Source organism: Eumetopias jubatus, unplaced genomic scaffold (genome assembly GCF_037043125.1).
Source record: "Eumetopias jubatus isolate StellerSeaLion01/CBP00866 unplaced genomic scaffold, mEumJub1_p1.0 scaffold_17, whole genome shotgun sequence".
NCBI classification, from domain to species: Eukaryota; Metazoa; Chordata; class Mammalia; order Carnivora; family Otariidae; genus Eumetopias; species Eumetopias jubatus.
This window is the reverse complement of record NW_028274823.1, coordinates 16,450,504-16,471,443: the sequence shown is the minus strand read 5'-3', so window position 1 is coordinate 16,471,443 and position 20,940 is coordinate 16,450,504. Positions and strand designations below refer to the sequence as shown.

The 20,940-nt window shown below is 37.9% G+C and overlaps 1 protein-coding gene across 1 annotated transcript in view; it reads left to right on the top strand.

The window, feature by feature from the left end:
• The first annotated feature begins 3,181 nt into the window (after positions 1-3,181).
• The window catches only part of TRUB1 (TruB pseudouridine synthase family member 1), a 40,341-nt gene continuing 22,582 nt past the window's right edge, over positions 3,182-20,940 (top strand). Inside the window, exons 1-3 of the mRNA XM_028121715.2 lie at positions 3,182-3,528; positions 6,394-6,492; positions 13,972-14,027. Coding sequence (XP_027977516.1) covers positions 3,243-3,528; positions 6,394-6,492; positions 13,972-14,027 — 441 coding nt within the window. The 5' untranslated portion in view covers positions 3,182-3,242. The remainder of the gene's footprint in view (positions 3,529-6,393; positions 6,493-13,971; positions 14,028-20,940) is intronic.

Sequence of the window (20,940 nt, the reverse complement as noted above, 5' to 3'; positions counted from 1 at the left end):
CTCATTAATTAACAACCCTTGGAGATGACTGGGTAGTTGAGGGCAGCATGGAAGCTGGTCTAGAAAGTTGGGGCTTTATAATATAGCATGAAGTGATCATATTTTCTCTTTGCATCAGTTCCATACAGACACAAAAATGGAGATAAAAGCATTGAGGCTGCACTTGGAATATACATCTGTTATTTTATGTATTCGGCACTCTACTTTTCTGGAAACTGTCACTAACTTTCCTGTATTTACATGGTTTCTGCTGGAGCTGCCATGTTTATTCATTCAGTTATTCAACAACTATTTATTGAGTGCTATGTGTGACACTCTTCCAGGCCCTGGAGACATAGCCATGAATAAAATATACAAAAAATTCCTCATGGAGCTTACGTTCTGATGGAGGAAATAAGACATTAAACGAAATAAGTAAATATTTGGTATGTCACATAAAACGTGCTATGGAGAAAAATCAAGCAGGAAAGTGAAAAAAGATGAAGGGACAAAGTGAGAGAAGCACTATGTTCCGTAGTTGTCCAAGACGGACTTCATCCAGGATATTTTTGGAGTTAGATCAAAACAGGATGGTTTAAACCCAGACTGTGGAATGAGGAGTAGGAAAAAAAAAGCCCGCTAGAAGCAAAAGAGAAGCACGAAGACACAAGAGAGTAGCAGAAAAAGAGGGTGTGGGTGGAGAGAGAGAACCTGAGAGAGGAGTTTTCAGGTTCTGCATAACATTCCAGCATACTTCTGATAAATCCTTTTTCTAAAATCCTTCTGATACATTTGAAACTAGATCAGTTTCTGTCACTCCAAACCAAAGAATCCTAACTCGTAGACATATTAAGTAAGATAACTTGTAAATTCAAGGCTTGATCGATGTGGGAGATGTGTTACCTCAGAAAATTAGAGCCTGATGCTTCTGATGCCAAGAGTACAGATTTGATAGCAGAGTAGAATTAATTTTTCTGTTCCCTAGCATTCCAGAAATAAAATGTGCAAGAAATATCCATTTTTCTGGGTTTTTTTCCCAAGTTTTTATTTATATCCAGTTAGTTAACATATATGGTAAAATTGGTTTCAGGTGTAGAATTTAGTGATTTTTTTTCACTTCCATATGACATCCAGAGCTCTTCTGTTTTCTTTTAATCAAATTAACTCTGATTCTGCACTGGCATTGTAGAAAATTCAAATGGAAGCATTATATTTCACCTCTGTTTCTGTTCTCCCACCACTCTCTCCACCCTGGAGTCACAAAAGAATTGGGGAAGCTTACTGATGTCTAGACCCCTTGGGAAGAGGCTCTCTAATCTCCTAGTCGCTATTGTTCAATCCTGCTTTAAACTTTCTCCTAAAGTCCCTGGCTCTCTGCTTCTCACCAAGAGGAAAGCACAGAAATCTGTGCTGAGGCTAAGGGATGCTTTGCTTCGCAGGGTGCAGTCCTCCCTTCTGAAGTTGTGGCACCTTCCTGGGAAAGGAAAAATCTTTTTTTTTTCTTTAATTTATTCATTTGCGGGAGAGACAGAGAGAGAACAAGCAGGGAGAGAGGAAGAGGGAGAGGGAGAAGCAGACTCCCTGCTGTGCAAGGAGCCTGATGCAGGACTCGATCCCAGGACCCTGGAATCATGACCTGAGCCAAAGGCAGACACTTGACCATCTGAGCCACCCAGGCACCTGAAAGGAAAAATCTTGAAGCAGGCTCAAGTATCCGCTCAGGTAATCATGGGACTTGCAAATCATTCACTTTCTCTCACTTTATTCTCAAAATAATTCTATTCTCTTCTGACTTTCAACACACCCCCATGTATAATGTTTTTATTTAGCTTAGACTTTTAGAATAGACTATAACATTAAGTGACTTCCATTTCCAATTCAGCTTTCCACCTTGCAAAAACTCCCCAAAGATTTTTTTGGTTTTTCTTTTTGTAGTATAATGTACATAACATAAAATTTTCCATTGTAACCATTTTTAAGTGTACATTTCTCTGGCATTAAGTACATTTACACTGTTGTGTACCCTAAAGATTTAATGAGAGTCTGGCGATCTGACTAAAATGGGGAAGGGTGAAAATATAGAAATAAATACTATATTTGAAACATTGTTCTTTGGTGTATTTGTTGAAAAAATGGGGAAAGTTCCATAATGGGAATTTTGAGCAGCAAAGAGACATCATTAGTATAGTAGGCTTTAAGTTGCAAGAGGATGATGAAGAGAAAGGGTGGCTGTAAGGAAACTTGGGGAAACAATGAAGACAAACTTTATCTGTCCCACAATACTCATAATACCATTTAATGTATCTGAAGCAGAAGTAAAATGAAGACTTTTTCTCACTCTGCCTAGTGCCAGGATCAGAACCATGTTCCTGAATTTTGATGGGGGTATAAATAACTTCCAGAGACAAAGTCTCAAATCGAAAGTAAAGTTTAATTTCATGAATTGCAGTAATGCCTTTTGATATCTAAGCAATGGGTTACTAAGGGATGCAATCCACAGAAGAGTTAGTATTAAAAATCTTTTAAGTATTAAAAATCTTAAGACTTACTAAGAATTACAGCAGGGTAGTAGGGGGTGGGGTGTACAGGAATGCATCAAAATAAGCTAAAGCATTGGCCTGGCCTAGAAGTTTCTTTTGGGAATTTGAAGAACTCGTATCCATTTATTCATTCCAAAATATTTAGTTAAACGCCTACTATGTGTAAGACACTGGGGATATAGCAGTGAACAGGTAGTTTCTTTTCTTTAAAGAGCTCATATTTGGGTGTATTGGAATTCTGAATTCTGAATCCAAGGGCACGATAAATCGAATGAAGCAGTGAACTGAGGGAGCCATGATTCTTCACAAACCGCAGCAAAATCAGTATTTTAAGTTTTCTATTTTTGGAAGCTGGGTGCTCTTTAGTTCTGGAAGGGGGGTGGGCAAGTGGGATGTAAAGAGATTGCCCGCCGAACACGAAGTCTGTTTGGGTTCAGCAGTTTAGGACCGGAACTCCAAATTACACCTGCAGCATCGAACTAACCCGACCTAGGAGGCAGATAGGATTACAGGAGAAAAACTACTCCATCAGAACCCTCAGAAGGTACAGCCATCTCAGCCTACAGCAGAGGGCCATGAACTACAATTCCCACACGCCCTTGCGACAGCCCCTCCCACCAGCACAACTTCAAAGTATGGGAAAGATGGAGGGACGTGGGGCGCACTCCTGTTGCGTCATTAGAGTGCGACTCCAGATACAAAACAGGTCCGGGCTACTAAAGTATGGCAGCTGCTGAGGCGGCGGTGGTATCGTCGTCATCTTTGGAAACAGACACAGCCCTGGTCCCTGAAACTGCAGGAACAGCCGCAGCAACGGCCGCCACCTCACCAGCGACGGCTGCAGCCGCGGCCGTCGCGGCCGCTGCCAGAACCGGATCCGAAGCCAGGGTCTCCAAGGCCGCTTTGGCTACTAAGCTGCTGTCCCTGAGCGGCGTGTTCGCCGTGCACAAGCCCAAAGGGCCCACTTCAGCCGAGCTGCTGAATCGGCTGAAGGAGAAGCTGTTAGCAGGTACTGCAGCCCGGGTGGGGACCAGGCTGAGGCGGTCGCCGCGAGAGCGGAAGCCGCAGAGAGCCAATGGGCTTTTTTTGCGCGCTTGTGGCTCGAGAAGTAAAAGGAGGGGAAAGGGAGGATGACCACTGAATTAGCTCTGAACAGAAATCTGGGGCATCTCGGGCTTGGACTTGCCCTGACGTGAACTCCTGTAGCCTAGTTGGCCGTTGTCGTTCTCAAGGGAAGAACAAAAAACAAAACACAAAATCCCCACACTTACACAAATAAACCTCTTCCCTTGGGCAGACAAACTAATATTCTGTAATCTGATGGCTCAGGTTGATAAACCCCTCCTGAAGGAAGCACTGGCTCTCTACCCCCAAAGTTGCATTCTTAAAAATAGTTTGGAGATGCAGATATTACTCATTTAACCAAGACTTTAATGCAGTGATTTTCACATAGTGGACATAAGAATTATTTAGAGTCCCTTGTACAAATGCAGGTTCCCGATCCCTGCCCTCCCGGAGATTGTGATTTTGAGGTTCTGGGGTATTTTTTAGGAAACCATTTTTAAACTGTTCTTCCACGTGATTTCTGGTGTTAAGTGGCCTTTGGACCACATTTTGAGGAACACTAAATATAATTTGAGAGCATTCTTTTTTGTTTGTTTCTTCATGTACACTGGGAGAATGTTAGAAAAGCCTGGAGGATCTCTCAGTTCATCAGCCCAGTAGATTATTTCGGACAGTGGCATCAAGGAACCTTAGATTTATTGGTCACCTACAATAGCCAGATCCAGCCTATAGAGATGGGAAGATGAAAGATCCTGTCTTTTCTCTTAACTGAGTTCATAGCAAAGAAATTTCTGCAGACTTGGGTGATAAAACTATTTGCTGCATATTCAGGGCTCTCCTGAATTTGGCCCTGGCCTGTCTTTCCGTTAAAAAACTGTCCAGGAACTTTTCTTCTCCACCTCCCCCCCCTCCTCCTTCTTTTTAAGATTTATTTATTTTAGAGTGAGAGAGAGAGAGAGAGAGCACAAGCAGGGGGAAGAGGCAGAAGGAGAGGGAGAGACTCTCAAGCAGTCTCCCCCCGCTGAGCATGGCTTTCTTCTAGAAACCTCTCACTCAGATGCATATATTCTCATTACTCCATTTCTATATTGCTTTGGTCTAGTTTATATTTATGTTAGCTAGACCAGGGTACCTGGGAAGATTCTAAAAGATACTAATTTCAAGGCAGCACATTCTGATGCCAGCAAGGTTTGACACCCACTGATTTGTGCCACCGTTAATGGTCATAACCTCTATTAACACTTCTGGCCTTTCCCTATATTGATTCATGTTATACTAAAATCCTTGCTCTTCTTTGTCTATCTGAATCCTTCAAGGCCCAAAACATCAGAATTTTATAGCCAGAAAAGACCTTAGATATTCTTCCATAAATGTTACCAATAGGATGAACCAAATTCCAATATAGTAGAGGTGGTGTGTATTCGAACTTGAAAGAGGTAAATTTGGACACAAAGGGAAGAAGCAGGTTTGTGGGCCTTCATAATCCAAGGAGTGTCAAGTTGAAAAATAGAGAGTTCTCCAAAAGTTTTCTATAAATTTATAGATGCTCTCATCTATAATATACTATATATATAGTATATTATAATGAATTCATATGAAATATGAAATTCAAATGAAATAATGAATGAATATAATATAATAATGAATTACAAGTGAAGGGTGAAAGGTTTAAAGCCTGGGCCTGTCCTTATGGTTGCATTCTTAAAAATAGTTTGGAGGAAGCAGGCCCTTCCACACACGGTGATATAATCAGAGAGTGGCATGAGGACTGTGTTCCAGACAGATGGTGTTCTGTAATTATGTGGTCAGGCCAGGCAACACAGCACATCCTTTTGGCCATGTATTCTGGCTTCTCCATTATTGCTCTGCTTCCCTTCTCTTCTTTTTTCTGTCTTCTCTTTTTCATTTCTTTTGCTCTATTTTTTTATCTTCTCCATGTTAGTGGTTATAAGGGAAGTTTGATGGGTTTGGGAGATGTAGATCATACAGCTCTTCTTTCTTTTCTCATTTGAAGTTCAGTAGCCAATATTCTGTCAATGTATTGATATACATAACAATAATAATGATAGTAATAACAATAACTTATTGTCAGAGTGCCATGTAGTTTCCAAAGCACTTTCAGATAACATTATTTCAGTTTATCTTTACAATAGGAAGATGAGATGGCCCAGATTGGCATTTTCTTTTTTTAAATCTAAATGCTTCAGAGTTTAAGAGGCAACTTAACTGTTACCTGCTTCCCACATAACCTTTTGTTAAGATTAGCTTCTTGAAGGAATTGAGGGTTTTGATTTGGGGAGAAGGGCAACAAAAATAGATAATTTGGGAACTTAGTGTTCTTAGAGGTAGCCTTTTGAAAGGTACGCTGGACATTAGGTAGCTGAGGGTACCAGCAAAGAATACCAGGACACAAGAGAGAATTAGAAATGGAATCAAGAACTTGTAAAACTAGCTGCCTATATAAAAACTAACTTCTTTTCATCATTCTCTAACAGCCCACTACTCCTAGGAATTTACTAGGTTTTTCAGGGTTAGCCTGGATATTTGCTCACGTTTTAAAAAAATTTTTTTCCCCTTAGAAAATGAATTCTAGTTTCTACACAACTAATTTTGGAATACTGTTTCTTTGTAATTTAGGGAGTATCTGTACATTTTTAAGTCTGTTCTCTGCTAATAATGTTATCTTAATCTGTTAAGTTTGTACAGTCCTCTTTGTTTTGAGTACTCCATCCACCCTCCCCCCACATTTATGGAGATCTTACTTCATTTGTCTTGCTAATTGCCATTTTTCATCCAATTACTCTCATAGAAGCTGGAATGCCTTCTCCAGAATGGACCAAAAGGAAAAAGCAGACTTTGAAAATTGGACATGGAGGGACGCTAGACAGTGCAGCCCGAGGAGTTCTGGGTAAGAGATATGAATGGAAGTTTGATGTAACTACCACATATTATAGAAAGAAATATTGATTGAGAACAGATAAAGCCATGCCATTTTCAGTCTTCAGTCTTTTGGAGTATTTCAGATCTACTGGATTTATAACGCCATCTTCAAAAGAAGCCCTTAAATGGTACAAGGTATACAAAGCTATTAGAAATAGCCACTTTTGTGTGTGGATGGGACTTTGAGACAGGATTTGTATCTGTGAAGAAAAGAGTTAACGTAGCAGGCCTGAAATTGCTATGTTTAGAAAGGCCTGCTTGCAAGGCTTGCCCTTGGCAGGTATCTGGGGGAACTTGGATTTGAGAGTATTCCCACCCTTCCATATCTGATAAGGGTGGTTTGCTGTGCCTCATCTGTTGGTGTGAACAGTGTGGTGTATGCCGAACACCTGCTTTCCTTTTGGAGTCTGGAATTTTGTCCTACCACTTGGGCAGGTGTGTCTGGGTAACCATCCTCACCCCCCCTCCCCCAATTAAGAACTTTGGGCACCGAGTTTCTGATAGGCTTCCCAGAGTAGGAACATTGCACATGCTCTTTACATGTTGGAGAAAGGAGCATGCTCTAGTGTCCCTGTCATGGGAGGAAGAGAGAATAAGGAAACCTATGTGTGGATTTCTCCAGTGTCTTTTTCCCTTTATGATCCTACTATGTAACGTTCCTATGTCACTGTGGTGAGTCTTAGCCATGTATCTTCCATGAATCTTCCAACGTGGAGTGTCATGTTGGGGATTCCTGACAAAGTATTTGGCTCTTTTTTTTTTTTTTTTTGGCCTATCTCAGATTTCATCTCTGAGATCAGCTCTTTTGAGAAAGTGAGCCTTATGGTTCCTGAGAGGAAGTCACACTTTCTCTTGGAGGTATAGTGAGCATTATTGCTTGTGGAGGCAGATTGGTATAATTGACTGACAGAAAAATCACTTACCCTTTTTATTCTTTTTTTTTTTATGCCTCTAGTAAAGGTTCTAAAGTTTATAGACTGCTAAAGTATGTATCCACATACTTTACAAGTGTTTTAGATGTTTAAATTGTTTTACAAACTTTTTGTATAATTCTGTCCATAGTCACAGAAATACATATGTTGGGATTCCTGTCCCCATATCCTAGAAACAGAGTTCTGTAGGACAATACTTACTTTTTTACGTGGTCTGGTGTTTTGTACTTTATTCTATTTCATTTTTTTTTAAATGTTGATAATCCACTAATGATTTTGTGATGCATTAATGGGTTGTGATTCACGGTTTATAAAATACTGTGCTACAGTGTCCAGTCCATTTTATTAGAGCTAAAAAATTAGGTACAAACAACAAACCTGATCTAAGCTGTCCAAAGGAAATGAATGATTATTTAGAAGAAAAGGATAAAGTTGGTGAAGAAAATTCTATTTTTCAAGAAAGTTAGAAACAATGTATGATTGTGCACTTTCAAAAGTTAGTTTTTAGTTCATTTGGAAAAATAGCTTTACTGAGGGTTTAAATAGATTTATTATTATTTTTTAATATTTTTATTTATTTTTTATTTATTTGAGAGAGAGAGACAGAGAGAGAGCATAAGAGGGGAGAGGGTCAGAGGGAGAAGTAGACTCCCTGCCGAGCAGGGAGCCAGATGCAGGACTCCATCCTGGGACTGCGGGATCATGACCTGAGCTGAAGGCAGTTGCTTAACCAACTGAGCCACCTAGGCGCGGGAGTGTTTAAATAGATTTAAAAAAACACAAGGAAATCCATTTTCCTGAGTTAGAGAACTTGAATAGGCAAATTCTGACCACTTAAAGTTACTGTTTCTTACCGTAACTAATGATAATCATTTAATGAGCAGCGTACTATGTGTGAAGTCTTCAGCTTAGGGCATATATAAATTATATACTTTAATCCTCTTGTAAACCTATAAGGTAGGTGTTATTATTCCTCATTTTACAGAAGAAATGATGACCCTGAAGGAGAGTGCATTGTCATGGTTTGTGGCAGAGTCAGAATTTTGAGCCAGATCTGCGCAGTTCCAGAGCTTCTGCCCTAACCTGGCATGGCACATACCTGGGCCTCCTGCCCTCCTGCCATGCCCATTGCAGGGTTACCTAGCAGTCACAGCATTCTTTGTGACTGGTCCTCAAAGTGGCTTCACAGTTCTTATTAGTTCAGTGCTCTTGGAGTTGAAGCCTGTTCGTTGTAACCATTCTGTTCTGTTTTCCACAGCACAGCACCAAGAATATGAGAGGAGACAGCATAAGGTCTGCTGTTTATTTATGAATAGACGAATTGTATTCATTTCTGATGATTTTTACTCACTGGTATGCAGAAAATAGTGATATTCAAGGCAGTGAATAAATAAGTTTATTTTTTACCCTAAAGCTAAGGGATCTTGTTGAAATTTCCATTTTAGTATTATGAAAGGCTGGCATTTGGCTAAGATTTGTATGAGTGGAAGAAATTGCATTGGAAATAATTTCCTATCTGGAGGCTTAATTTGTATTTGATCACCCAGGAACTTTTATGATGATATAATCTGTGCATATGTCAAATTTATTAATTTTTCTTCTAATACCTGTAGTTCCCAAGGGAATAAAGTAAAAAAAAAAAAAAGTAGGTATTTAGTCACAGAATATAGCGTATTCATTGTTTAAATTAGTAATTCTGGAGACTGAGAAGTTGATTTTTGTTTTATGGTGGAATAAACACTGGGTTCTAATCATCATGAGTTTGTGAACCTAGCAGCTTTACTGAGTACACACAGCCTGGGAAAAATCTGTAACTTCTCTGAACTTCCATTTGTTTATCTCTTGAAAGGGGTAAGTAACATCTACCATAACTTTCAGTAGATTTACTGAAATATCATATGAAATATCTATAACCTACAGATGTATGCTATATTCTGTCAAGTGCTTTATAGAGGTCTTTTTTTTTTTAAACAAAACTGGACCTGTATGAAAAAATATACTCTTAACTTTCAACATGTAGACTGTTTTTGCTGGAACTTTTTTCCTTTGTAATATTAATGGTACAGATTTAAGAATTTAGTTGACAATTTAAGATGTAATCTGAAATTTGGGTTTATAATTCTATTAACCTATATTATATATAATATATATGACATATAATTCTATAAAGAGGGCTTGTAAGATTCTTAAAAATCCTGTGGTAAGTAGAATAATGGCCCCCTAAATATGCCTATGTCATAACCTCCAAAATCTATGAAGGTTCTATCACAATCTCTGTTAGGTTCTATCACAGGAAGGAATTAAGGTTGCTAATGACTGCCTTTAAGATAAAGAGATTATCTTGGAATATCCAGGTGGACCCAGTGTAATCACAAGGGTCTTTAAAAGTGGAAGAGGAGCCAGAAGAGAGAGATGTGGCATTGGAAGCAGTGGTTGGAGTGATGTGATTGCCGGATTTGAATGAAGGAGTCACTGAGCCAAGGAATGTCAGCAGCCTCTAGAAGCTAGAAAAAGCAAGGAACCTCCCGTAGAAAGACTCTATAGAGAGATTAGGGCGTTTAGAAAAGACTGCAGCCATGTAGACACCCTGATCTTTAGCTTAGTAAAACTTATTTCAGACTTCTGATCTCCAGAACTGTAAGATAATGTTTGTTGTTTTAAACTACTAAGTTGGTAATTTGTTACAGCAGCAATAGGAAACGAATACACCCATTTATTATAAATCACCTGAAATGGAATCTCAGTTTCTGTCACTTCAAAAATTATTATTTTGGGGGGCGCCTGGGTGGCTCAGTAGGTTAAGTGTCTGCCTTCAGCTCAGGTCATGATCCCAGGGTCCTGGGAACAAGTCCCACGGCAGGCTCCTTGCTCAGCAGGGAGTCTGCTTCTCCCTGTGCCTGCCACTCACCCTGGCTTGTGCTCTCTCTCTCTCTGACAAATAAATAAATAAAATCTTTAAAAAAATTTTTTTTAACTTTAGAGGTTATAAAATTACTGAAAAATTTTAGAAAATATAAAAAACAATAAAGTTAAAAATTATCTATTTTCTACCTTCGGCAATAGTCACTGACATTTTTGCTGTATTTTCTCCTAGCTTTATATCTCTGCAAAATTTTTAAAGTAAGCTGTTTTATTGTATGTACATTTGTATTCTTTTTTTTTTTTTTTTACTTAACATCATAACATCATCATTTTTATGTTAAAGAACTCTTGGTAAACATTTTTCTTTTTTTAACTTTATTGAAGAATAATTGACAAATATAATTGTGTATATTTAAAGTATTGAAATCATATCAGGTATATTCTCCAACCACAGTAGTATGAAACTAAGAAATCAATTACAGTAGGAAAGCTAGAAAACTTACAAATATGTAGAAGTTAACACACTTTGAACAGCCAATGGGAAAGGGAAAATCAAAGAATATCTTGAAACAAGTGAAAATAGAAACACAACATACCAAAACTTATGGGATGCAGGAAAAGCATTCCAAGAGGGAAATAAACATTATTATTAAGGGTGACATAATGCTGTGTCCTATCAGTCAAATACTTATTTAACCGTTTCCCTATTTGAGATCATTGATCTTAGCAGAGTTTTGTTAGTAGGACTGATTTTGTGAGGAACATCTTCATGAATAAAACTTTTTGGTTTTGGATTATTAAGATAGATTTCTAGAAGTGGAAAGATACAGGTCTTTTAAGATGGTTGCAAGGGTGTTAGAGAATTAGGTAAATGGCAATAGAAACTTCCAACTGCTGCAAAAGCTTTGGAATTATACATGTCATATCCTTGCCTGTTCTGAAGTGGCTTTCATCATTTAAAAAAGTCTATCTTTATGATTTGAGAATAGAATACTGGGACATTTGGATAGATTTGGAGATAGTGGATTTTTTTACAGAGAGACATTTGAGCACAGAAAATTTGGGAGATGGAGAAAGAGAGTAGTCATTGTGAGACAGTGCTTGGCAAAACCTGTTATTCATTCATTCTCCCAGTTCTTCCCACTTTTCAAACTGTTGTGTCTCTGTTCATGCCTTTCTTTTCAGACAAACTGCTCATCTCTGTCTTCTTTAGCATTAGAAATCCTACTGACCTTTCCAGATTTGGCTGAAATGCTCTCTCCTACATGGGTAGCCTGTCCACCTTTGCTCTTTTACGCTGCTAGTGTAAAATTTCATTCTATTCTAACATTAACTCACGAAGGGCTGAAACCAGGTCTTACTTAGTTCTGTGCCTGTATAATAAGTACTGAATAAAATGTTGAATGATTGAATGAGAAAAAGCTGAGTAAAAATTCTGTCTAGTAAACTGTCCCTTGAATGAAAAGCCACTGGTTGGTTGGGCCTCAACTCCAGATAATCTCTCTACATTCCACTTTTGTAGTAGTCTGCCTAGAATTCTGCTTTCACGGATCACCTGACTTCAGTGGGCTTTGGTTTTCTTGGATATAAAATGAGAAGATTAAGCTGGATAGCTTTAAAATGCCTTCTTGATTCAAATTCTGTCCTTCTGGATCACTGACCTAGCAGTGAAATCAGTGTTTCAACCATGATAAAGTCAAACATGTCAGCCTCTTCTAAGACACCTGCCCTCTGGTTGATAAACCCACTGTGCTCATTCTTGCATCTGAGTATTTGTGCAGTTTGTTCCTTTTTTAGAACGTGGTTCTCTCTTCTCTGTATGTTCAAATTCTAAACATCCTTTAAGGCCTATCTCAAGCTCTGTTTGAAAAGCTTGAATGAGCATTATCTGGCCTCTTCAGCAATTTAGAGTACTCCCTTCTTTGACCTCGTACAGCAGTTATTCTGTGTTCATTTTGACTCTTACTCATATACTATCTTATTGCTATTTAGCATTATTCTCTCATTAATTCATGCACTATTTTTTTGAGCACTTGCCATTTCCCTTATCTGTATTTTATTTTCCCCATGAGGTTATAAACTCTTTCAAAGTCAGGAAATGTTCTGTTCATTAAAAGTATTGTTCCTGGGACTGTGTACATAGTAGCTGTTCCAGAAATATTGACTGGGGATTCCTGAATGGAACAAAATTGTGCTGAATCTTTGTTATTATTATATAAAGTTTTTTTCCTGGACAGTAGCAGCTATCATTTGAAGAGTATGATGCTCAACCTAGGATGCTAAAGGCAGACAGTTGTTTTTATCTTAGTCTTTGAACTAATACGACTCTATCATAGAAGCTTAGGGAGGGTTTGGGATGACTTAATGTGGGGGTTGAGATTTTGAGCTGGGTTTCGAAGGATGGATTTTGAACACTAGAGAGTTGGTACTATAGGTATTGGGACCCTATTGAGGATTGTGGGGCTTTGTAGTGTGCTGTACAGGTAATCAGAAATGGTTATAAAATGGTATGAATCGAAAGGGAAAGGGATCGAATGTAGAACAGTCAGGTTAGTAGTGGTTTAGGCTAATTTAGGCTTATGCCAGTGGGAAGAAAGCCTAGGTGAGTAAGGTGGCAGAAGGATAAAGAGGAAGGGGGTCTACTGTTAGTCTGGTCTGAATTTTGACTCCACCATATACAAGTTGTTAGATGATGGGCAAAGTTCTTAGTCTCTCTCTGTCTGAGTTTCCTCATCTATAAAATAGGGATAATTGTATTATTTTTTAGGATTGTTATAAGGATTAAATGAGCTAAAGCATTTAGAGTGGAATTTGATACATGGTAAACTCAATGAATGATATCTGCTATAAATATTCATGATAATTCTTTTAGCTGGTCAGTCATTTCTTGTTTTTTTCTCGTAATTCTGAATTGTGGTGTTTATACTGTGTTCTTTTACGAAATCGTATCCATTGATGAGAAATACTTCAATTCTTATAAAAATTTGCTTTCTGTTAAGTGAAGAAATGATTGTAAACTCTCATTCTCTCCTGGTGAAATGTATTGTCATAAGGATAAATGATGTTTGAAGTTGAAGAGATAGGCGGGGCATTGTTGTACTTAATATGTGGTCTTTGTGAACGTACATTCTCCAAGCTCTCATTTTACCTTGTATTCTTCTTTGTGTTTGGTTGATCTGTTATGCTTCTGTTTTCTTGATTGTATACTGCTGGACACTAATCATTTTTAAATGGTTCATTAGTTATGATGATGGTTTTTGTTTTGTTTGATAATGAGCTCTATCAAAAGGCTTTATCATACTGTGGTTAAATTGTACTGTATATTTTTCACTGATCCATATATAAAATTCCAGTTAGTCCTCTGAGATTGTTCTAGAACTTTTCATTATGTAATTGTCTGGGTTGAGGTTTCTATCGTGTTTAACACTTTGAGAGAAAAAACAAAGTGTCCCTCCCATCCTCTCTTCAGAATTTCTAAGTTGCATGACAAGTTCAACTGATTGGAGTAATAGGAACCCTCTAGTTATGCTAAGTATATGTTCTTTCCAACTTTATGTTACTTGTACCAGGAAATTATGACCAAAATATATAGATATTTCAAAAATCTAGTTTTCATAATAGAGTGTCATAATATTTCTTTCTTTGATTTATAGTGGTTGGAATTGGAAGGGGAACAAAAATGTTGACCAGTATGTTGTCAGGGTCCAAGGTAAGAACACTGGAATACTTTTTCTTTTCTCTTGAATGTTTTTCGTAGTGAACTATGTTTTGGATTTTAATCAATTAAAAAATTGTGTACATTGCATTTACAGGTGTTATTCCTGAGTATTAATTGCATTTGTCTTGATAGCTGAGATTCAAAATATTGAGACTATAAATTGGAAATTCTTCAACAAATTGATTTATAGAAGCAAAAACTCTGCAGTGCTTATCATTTTAAAAATTATATTGTCTTTTTATATATTTCTTTTTTTTAAAAGATTTTATTTATTTATTTGAGAGAGAGAGAGTGAGAGATAGAGAGCACGAGAGGGAAGAGGGTCAGAGGGAGAAGCAGACTCCCTGCTGAGCAGGGAGCCCGATGTGGGACTCGATCCCGGGCCTCCAGGATCGTGACCTGAGCTGAAGGCAGTCGCTTAACCAACTGAGCCACCCAGGCGCCCTATATATTTCTTAGATGAACGAGAACTTACAGATCATAAATTCTATTTGCAGATTTTTTTTTAAACCTTGGAATTTTTATAAAAACAATACCATTAAAAAAAAAAAGAAAATACCATTTTATAACCCATACACTTTTCAGCAAAAGACCTGCTGTGTTCACTGGTTACAAAATGTTTACTGAAGACAAGTGAGGCTTCTTTAGGGATGATAAGTTACATCATTCATCTGTGAGAGTAACCTTAGCTGAATCAAAAAGCACTTTTTAAGGCACTTGAAAGAGAAGAAGGTTTATGCAGGGACAGGGAGAGCTGTGGATAGCTTCAGGCCGTCAGTGAGAACCCTCCTGCAAAACAGCAGGGTAGAAGGAGCATTGAAACAGAGGTCAGTGTGTCAAAGGGGTTAACCTCTCTGTGGGCCTGTCGGTTTTTCCTTAGGAAGAATGATTGGATCCCCTCTAGGATCTCTTGCAGCTCTAAGAGAGACAGTCATATCTGTATTCTAATTGGCAGTGAAGTGCTGGTTATAACATTTGTGGCTAGGGACCAGTGAAAATGCTTATGCAGGAGGCAGAGAAGAATTTAAGCAAGTTCCTGGACTAACTTTATTTATTTATTTATTTAATGTTATGTTAATCACCATACATTACATCATTAGTTTTTTTTTTTTTAAGATTTTTATTTATTTATTTGACAGAGAGAGACACAGCAAGAGAGGGAACACAAGCCGTGGGAGTGGGAGAGGGAGAAGCAGGCTTCCGATGGAGCAGGGACCCCGATGCGGGGCTTGATCCCAGGACCTGGGACCGTGACCTGAGCCGAAGGCAGACGCCTAATGACTGAGCCACCCAGGCACCCCACATCTTTAGTTTTTGATGTAGTGTTCCATGATTCATTGTTTGTGTGTAACACCCAGTACTGTATGCAGTACGTGCCCTCTTTAATACCCATCACCAGGCTAACCCGTCCCGCCACCCCCGTCCGCTCTAGAACCCTCAGTTTGTTTCTCAGAGTCCATAGTCTCTCATGGTTTGTCTCCCCCTCCGATTTCCCCCCCTTCATTTTACCCTTCCTACTATCTGCTTTTTTTTTTTTTAACATATAATGTATTATTTCTTTCAGAGGTACAGGTCTGTGATTCAACAGTCTTAACACAATTCATAGTGCTCACCATAGCACATACCCTCCCCAGTGTCTATCACCCAGCCACCCCATCCCTCCCACCCCCCACCACTCCAGCAACCCTCAGTTTGTTTCCTGAGATTAAGAATTCCTCATATCAGTGAAGTCATATGATACATGTCTTTCTCTGATTGACTTATTTCTCTCAGCATAATTAAAACCCTTCCTTTAAGTGGGATATGACTAATTGGTCAAGTGAACTTGTCTAAATTGTTTCTTAAAATGTATATATGGTCAAAGACCATTTAAAAAAAAACTTCCAGCTTATTGCAGATTAATGACTTTTGTAAAATATAATTTAAATGCTATGGTAACATCAGATCGCTAACAAGTTTCTAAACACCCTCATTTTCTGAGCTTATCTTATTGCAGGTGCTGGCTCATGGAGCACACTTTGAGTGGCAGTGGTCTAAGTACGCTTTTCTTAAAATAAAAAGCCCTCGAGAACATACTGTCTTTGACATCCCATTTTAGTTATCAGTTGGAATAGAAACCTGTATCTTTCAGTTGGAAAGGATCTTAATACCTTAGATACATGGAAAAATTTCAGTGTGTCTTGCTGCGTAATCTTTAAAATGTTGGTGTTGAAAAATCACAGAATACAAGAATTGTGTTAGAATGGCAGGGTTTGATGTGTTTTGCTAAATTTGTACATTGTGCTTAAATACTTATACATGGCGTTTAGAATTTTTCTCTGATACAGGGTTTTGCCATTTGCTTAATATTTGTTTCTTCTTAATATTTGTTACTTCTTCCGAAGTATAGACAGTGGTTACATTGATGCAGAATTATGGATGATTTTTATTTTCTTTTTTCACATTATTTAGTATTTTCTAAAATCTTGACAATGAACAAATCACTCTTATAATAATAACCAACAAGATATATTTGCATTAAGGATTTGTTCTTTTTCTCCAAGATAAAAGATGTGACATTCACTGGATTATTCATTATTCACCTCTCCCCTCCTCCCAAAACCACAAATACACCACTCTATTGAAAGGTTTTACATATAAATTCCAGGCATATTTCCAGAAATATGACCGGAAATGTAAATACATCATTGGCTGTAGTTTAAGCTTTATTTATCACGAACCATTTTGGTATTCAGCTCGGAAAGCTGAATGTCATACAGTGAAGTCACTGATCCTCAGATGACTGTATCCTAAATAGAAAATCCCAGGTGCATCTTATTACAGAAACCTAGTTCTTGGATGCTTCACATTTCAAAAATAGGCATTTTTATCTTGTTAGCCATTTGTTTTTCTTACACTTTTAATTTTAGATTATGTATCTGTTTAAAAAATTAAGTCATTTAAATTTAACTATGTGGAATATTACATTTTTATCAAAAGTAGTTAAAAATTTTTAATGAATTTTTAAAAATAGATTTTGTCTTTAGCACTGGAAAGAATCTTAGAGATTGCTTCCAAAAATTGTTTGACCAGGACCCCTAGTAAGAAATTCATTTTACATTGTGACCCTATATACACATACACATATAAAACCCAAAAATTTCAGGGGCGCCTGAGTGGTTGAGTTGGTTAAGCCTTCGGCTCAGGTCATGATCTCAGGGTCCTGGGATTGAGCCCTGGGTTGGACTCCCTGCTCAGCGGGGAGCCTGCTTCTCCCTCTCCCTCTGCCCCTCCCCAGTTTGTGCAGGTGCTTGGTCTCTCTCTCTCAAATAAATAAATAAAATCTTAAAAAAAGAAAAATTTTGTCAAAGAGCCTTAACCCTATGTACAATGTACTCTTGATATTTTTCCTTCTACTTCATTAAAAAATATTGGTGCCTACAGCCTCCAAACTAGGCACAGACCTACCAGACCTACCATTGGACCTAATGTTTACTCCTTCTCTACTTTCTTCTTTTACAGACAAATTTTATTTACATCACAATGCCACTAGAAAAATTCATCTTACAGTATGTGTAGGGTAGAGTTACCTCAAGAGTAGAATTATTTTGTTCTTGGATGGCAGATATTCAGTGTTCCCATTACAGCCATATCACAGTGCATCCCTCCCTCACCATCCAGTCCTGATTAGAGACATTGCTAATTGAACATGGCCTAACACTCTTTCCTGCTGAACCAAGAAACATCCTTAGAATTCATTTCAACATAATTGCCACTTCATACAGCCACTACCAATTAATGGGTGGAGTGCTGACCTTTTTAATAAAATCTTTATCCCATCAGATGATTTGGTTCCATTCTTTGAAGACCAGAGACCATTTAAACCACTCAACTCCTTTCTTGCATTCCTTCTGATTCAGATCAGTGTACGGTCTAAGAGTCTCGCTCTGTGTTCTTCACTGCTTCTTCTCCTATCTTATAGTACTTTTTGCTTTGCCAGTGATCACGTTTCTCTTGAGCCATTTTTTTTTCACTGCATGTTCTTTTGGGTTACATTTATAATGTGTATAAAAAGCATCTAGGTTTTCTATATAATGCCTTAGGTACAGAAGTTGATCGATAAATCCTATTAAGAGTTGACCCTTGAAAAATGCAGAAGTTAAGGGTATTGACCCCCTATACAGTCAAAAGTCACCATACAACTTTGGCTCCCTAAAAATTTAACTTACTAATAGCCTGTTGTTTATCATAAACAGTACTGATATCATATATAGTCAATAGCACATACTTTGTATGTTATTTGAATTTTATACTGTATTCTTAAAGTAAGCTAGAGAAAAGAAAGTGGTATTAAGAAAATCATGAAGAAGAAAACACGCACTTACAGTACTGTACTATAAAAAATTACATATAAGTGGACCCACGCAGTTCAAACCCTTGTTATTCAAGTATCAGTGATACTAGTATTCCCAAGTGTTTTGTGTATCCCCCGATCTCTCTCCTGAGTTCCAGGCCTATTGGATCTCTCGAACTACATGTTCCATAGACACTGATATTTATATTATCTAGGCAAGTTCTGTTGGAAACCTTGAGTACAGTTAATTTCATTCCTTTTTCCTATCTATTTTTTCTGGTAGCCAAGGCAAAACATGGCACTCATCAGAAACAGGAAGCATCCCCTGCCAGTTCTTTAGGGAGAAACAGTTTCTCTGGGCGTTAAAGTGAGAAAAAAATTTCTTAGTGTGAGGGATATTGCATGACAGACAGTGGTTCTCAAAAATAGTTTTATAACAGATATAGAAGTGAATCTATATAAAATGTAACTTAGGTAAGATAATTCTGAGAGAAGTTAGGCTAATATGTCCCTTTGGCCTAACTTGGTCTAAATACCTAGAAGAAGGCAGTGGTTGCATGGTCCCTTTACCAGCTTCCCTAAATTATACTTTCTTTGAGCCAATCACTAAGCAGATGTACTTAGAAGTAACAAACTTTGATGAGATTTTGTAGTACTACCTTTATTAGCTTCCTATATTGCTGATTAAAGTCAGTTACTTATATGTGCTTTAGAAACCACATGAGCAGATGGAAGGGTTGATGTCCTATTATGAAATCACTGATGCCATATAAAGACTAACCAGCATTTTCCAAATGTAAGGCCACTCCCCCATCTCTGTAGAGATAAACCGAAGTGGTACCTATAGGCAAAGCCAGCATTTCTTCAGAAAGCAGCTTTGTATCCCTCCAACAGTTGAACAAATATTATTGTTGGGGTATCCAAACTTTTCCACCCTGGATGTGTTCAAAAGACAGTAACCTTCCCCCAACTATACAGTAGCATTTTGAGGTTAATCAGTCAATGGCAACTCTGAAGTGTGACTTGCATATTGCTCCTGTGAAATATAAGCCAACTCTCCAGGACTTGCACATTTCTGTTGTTTTCTCCAGAGGCTAGGCCAGTTTGTACCTTGTCTTTACGCTCTATTAATATTCATACATTTCATAAGGACTATATTGAAAATTTGAAGGGCTTACACTTATGATCTGTAAAGAGCTATTCCTTTTTTAATGAAGACATTTGAAGTCACATGTTCTTGGTTTGGTAGGTTTTTAAAAAAATGTTCTTCCTCATCATAAATGATATTCCTTTGTTTGTGAAACTTTGATCACAAGCTTTCAAATCAATCCTGGGAAAAAGCAGTTGTTGCCTAGTTGAGATGGAAATGATTATGTATCCTTTTTGTAACATAAAAATATTTTCCTTTCTCCTGAGGACTACAGAAGCCAATTTGCTCTTAAAGCTGTCTAGCTCTAGTATCTTGCTGTGGGGTTCAGGGAACTTGAAGATGAGTAGAGAGTAGAGTGGTATTAGTAGCAGAGAGAAACCATGAATCCCAAAGAACACACAGTTCACTGGAAACTTCTTTAAGAATTCCATAGAATTCCATTTGTTTTGTTGTAGTCAAATTATGTTGTAATGAATACTTTAATAGAATTCAGAATTACCAAGTATGCGTCCTGTCTCTGTGTAGAATTTAGGTCAGTAAACAGAAATACTTTAGACCCCATAGGATAAAATGGTGGTGTGTGTATACACATTCCCATGTCTTTTTTCTTCTAACCCATATCTTCCTGGTGGTGAGGTTTTATTTCTCTTGGAGGCTTACCTGTCTGGGCGGATTTTTCTAAGTAGCTTGTGGACCATTTAAAGATTTTTATTTATTTATTTGACAGGGAGACAGTGAGAGAGGGAACACAAGCAAGGGGAGTGGGAGAGGGAGAAGCAGGCTTCCTGCTGAGCAGAGAGCCTGAAGCGGGGCTCGATCCCAGGAGCCTGGGATCATGACCTGAGCTGAAGGCAGATGCTTAATGGCTGAGCCACCGAGGCACCCCGCTTGTGGACCGTTGACTAGAATTAAAAGATTATTATCATTAGATGCCAAGACAAGGGAGAGCTAGAAAACAGCTATGATTTAGATCAGCAGTTCACAAAGTATGGTCCAGGGACTTCTGAGGCTTTCTCAGGGGTCTGTTGAAGTCAAAACTGTTTTCATAGCTTTGCAGTCCAATGAGCATATTGTGGAGTTTTTCCGAGGTTACCTGACTGATAGCATGGCTTTGGTAGTTAATGGAATGTGTGCGTGTATATCAGTGTTTTAAACATTTTTGTGTTTTAATTTCTAACACAATAAGTATCAACAGATAGAACTCATATGGAAAAAAAAAATTGTTTTTTTTCTAAGGTTTCTAAGGCTAAGGTTTCTAAATAACTTTCAAGGGTATATAGGCGTTTAAAACCACAATGTTTGAGAATTGCTGATTTAGGTATTATTTCCCTTAAAAAAAAAATCCAGCATATAGCCAGATTCAGCATAAGCACAGAACCTGGAAGGATTTGAAACTTGGCAGATACAATCTGGATGTCCCA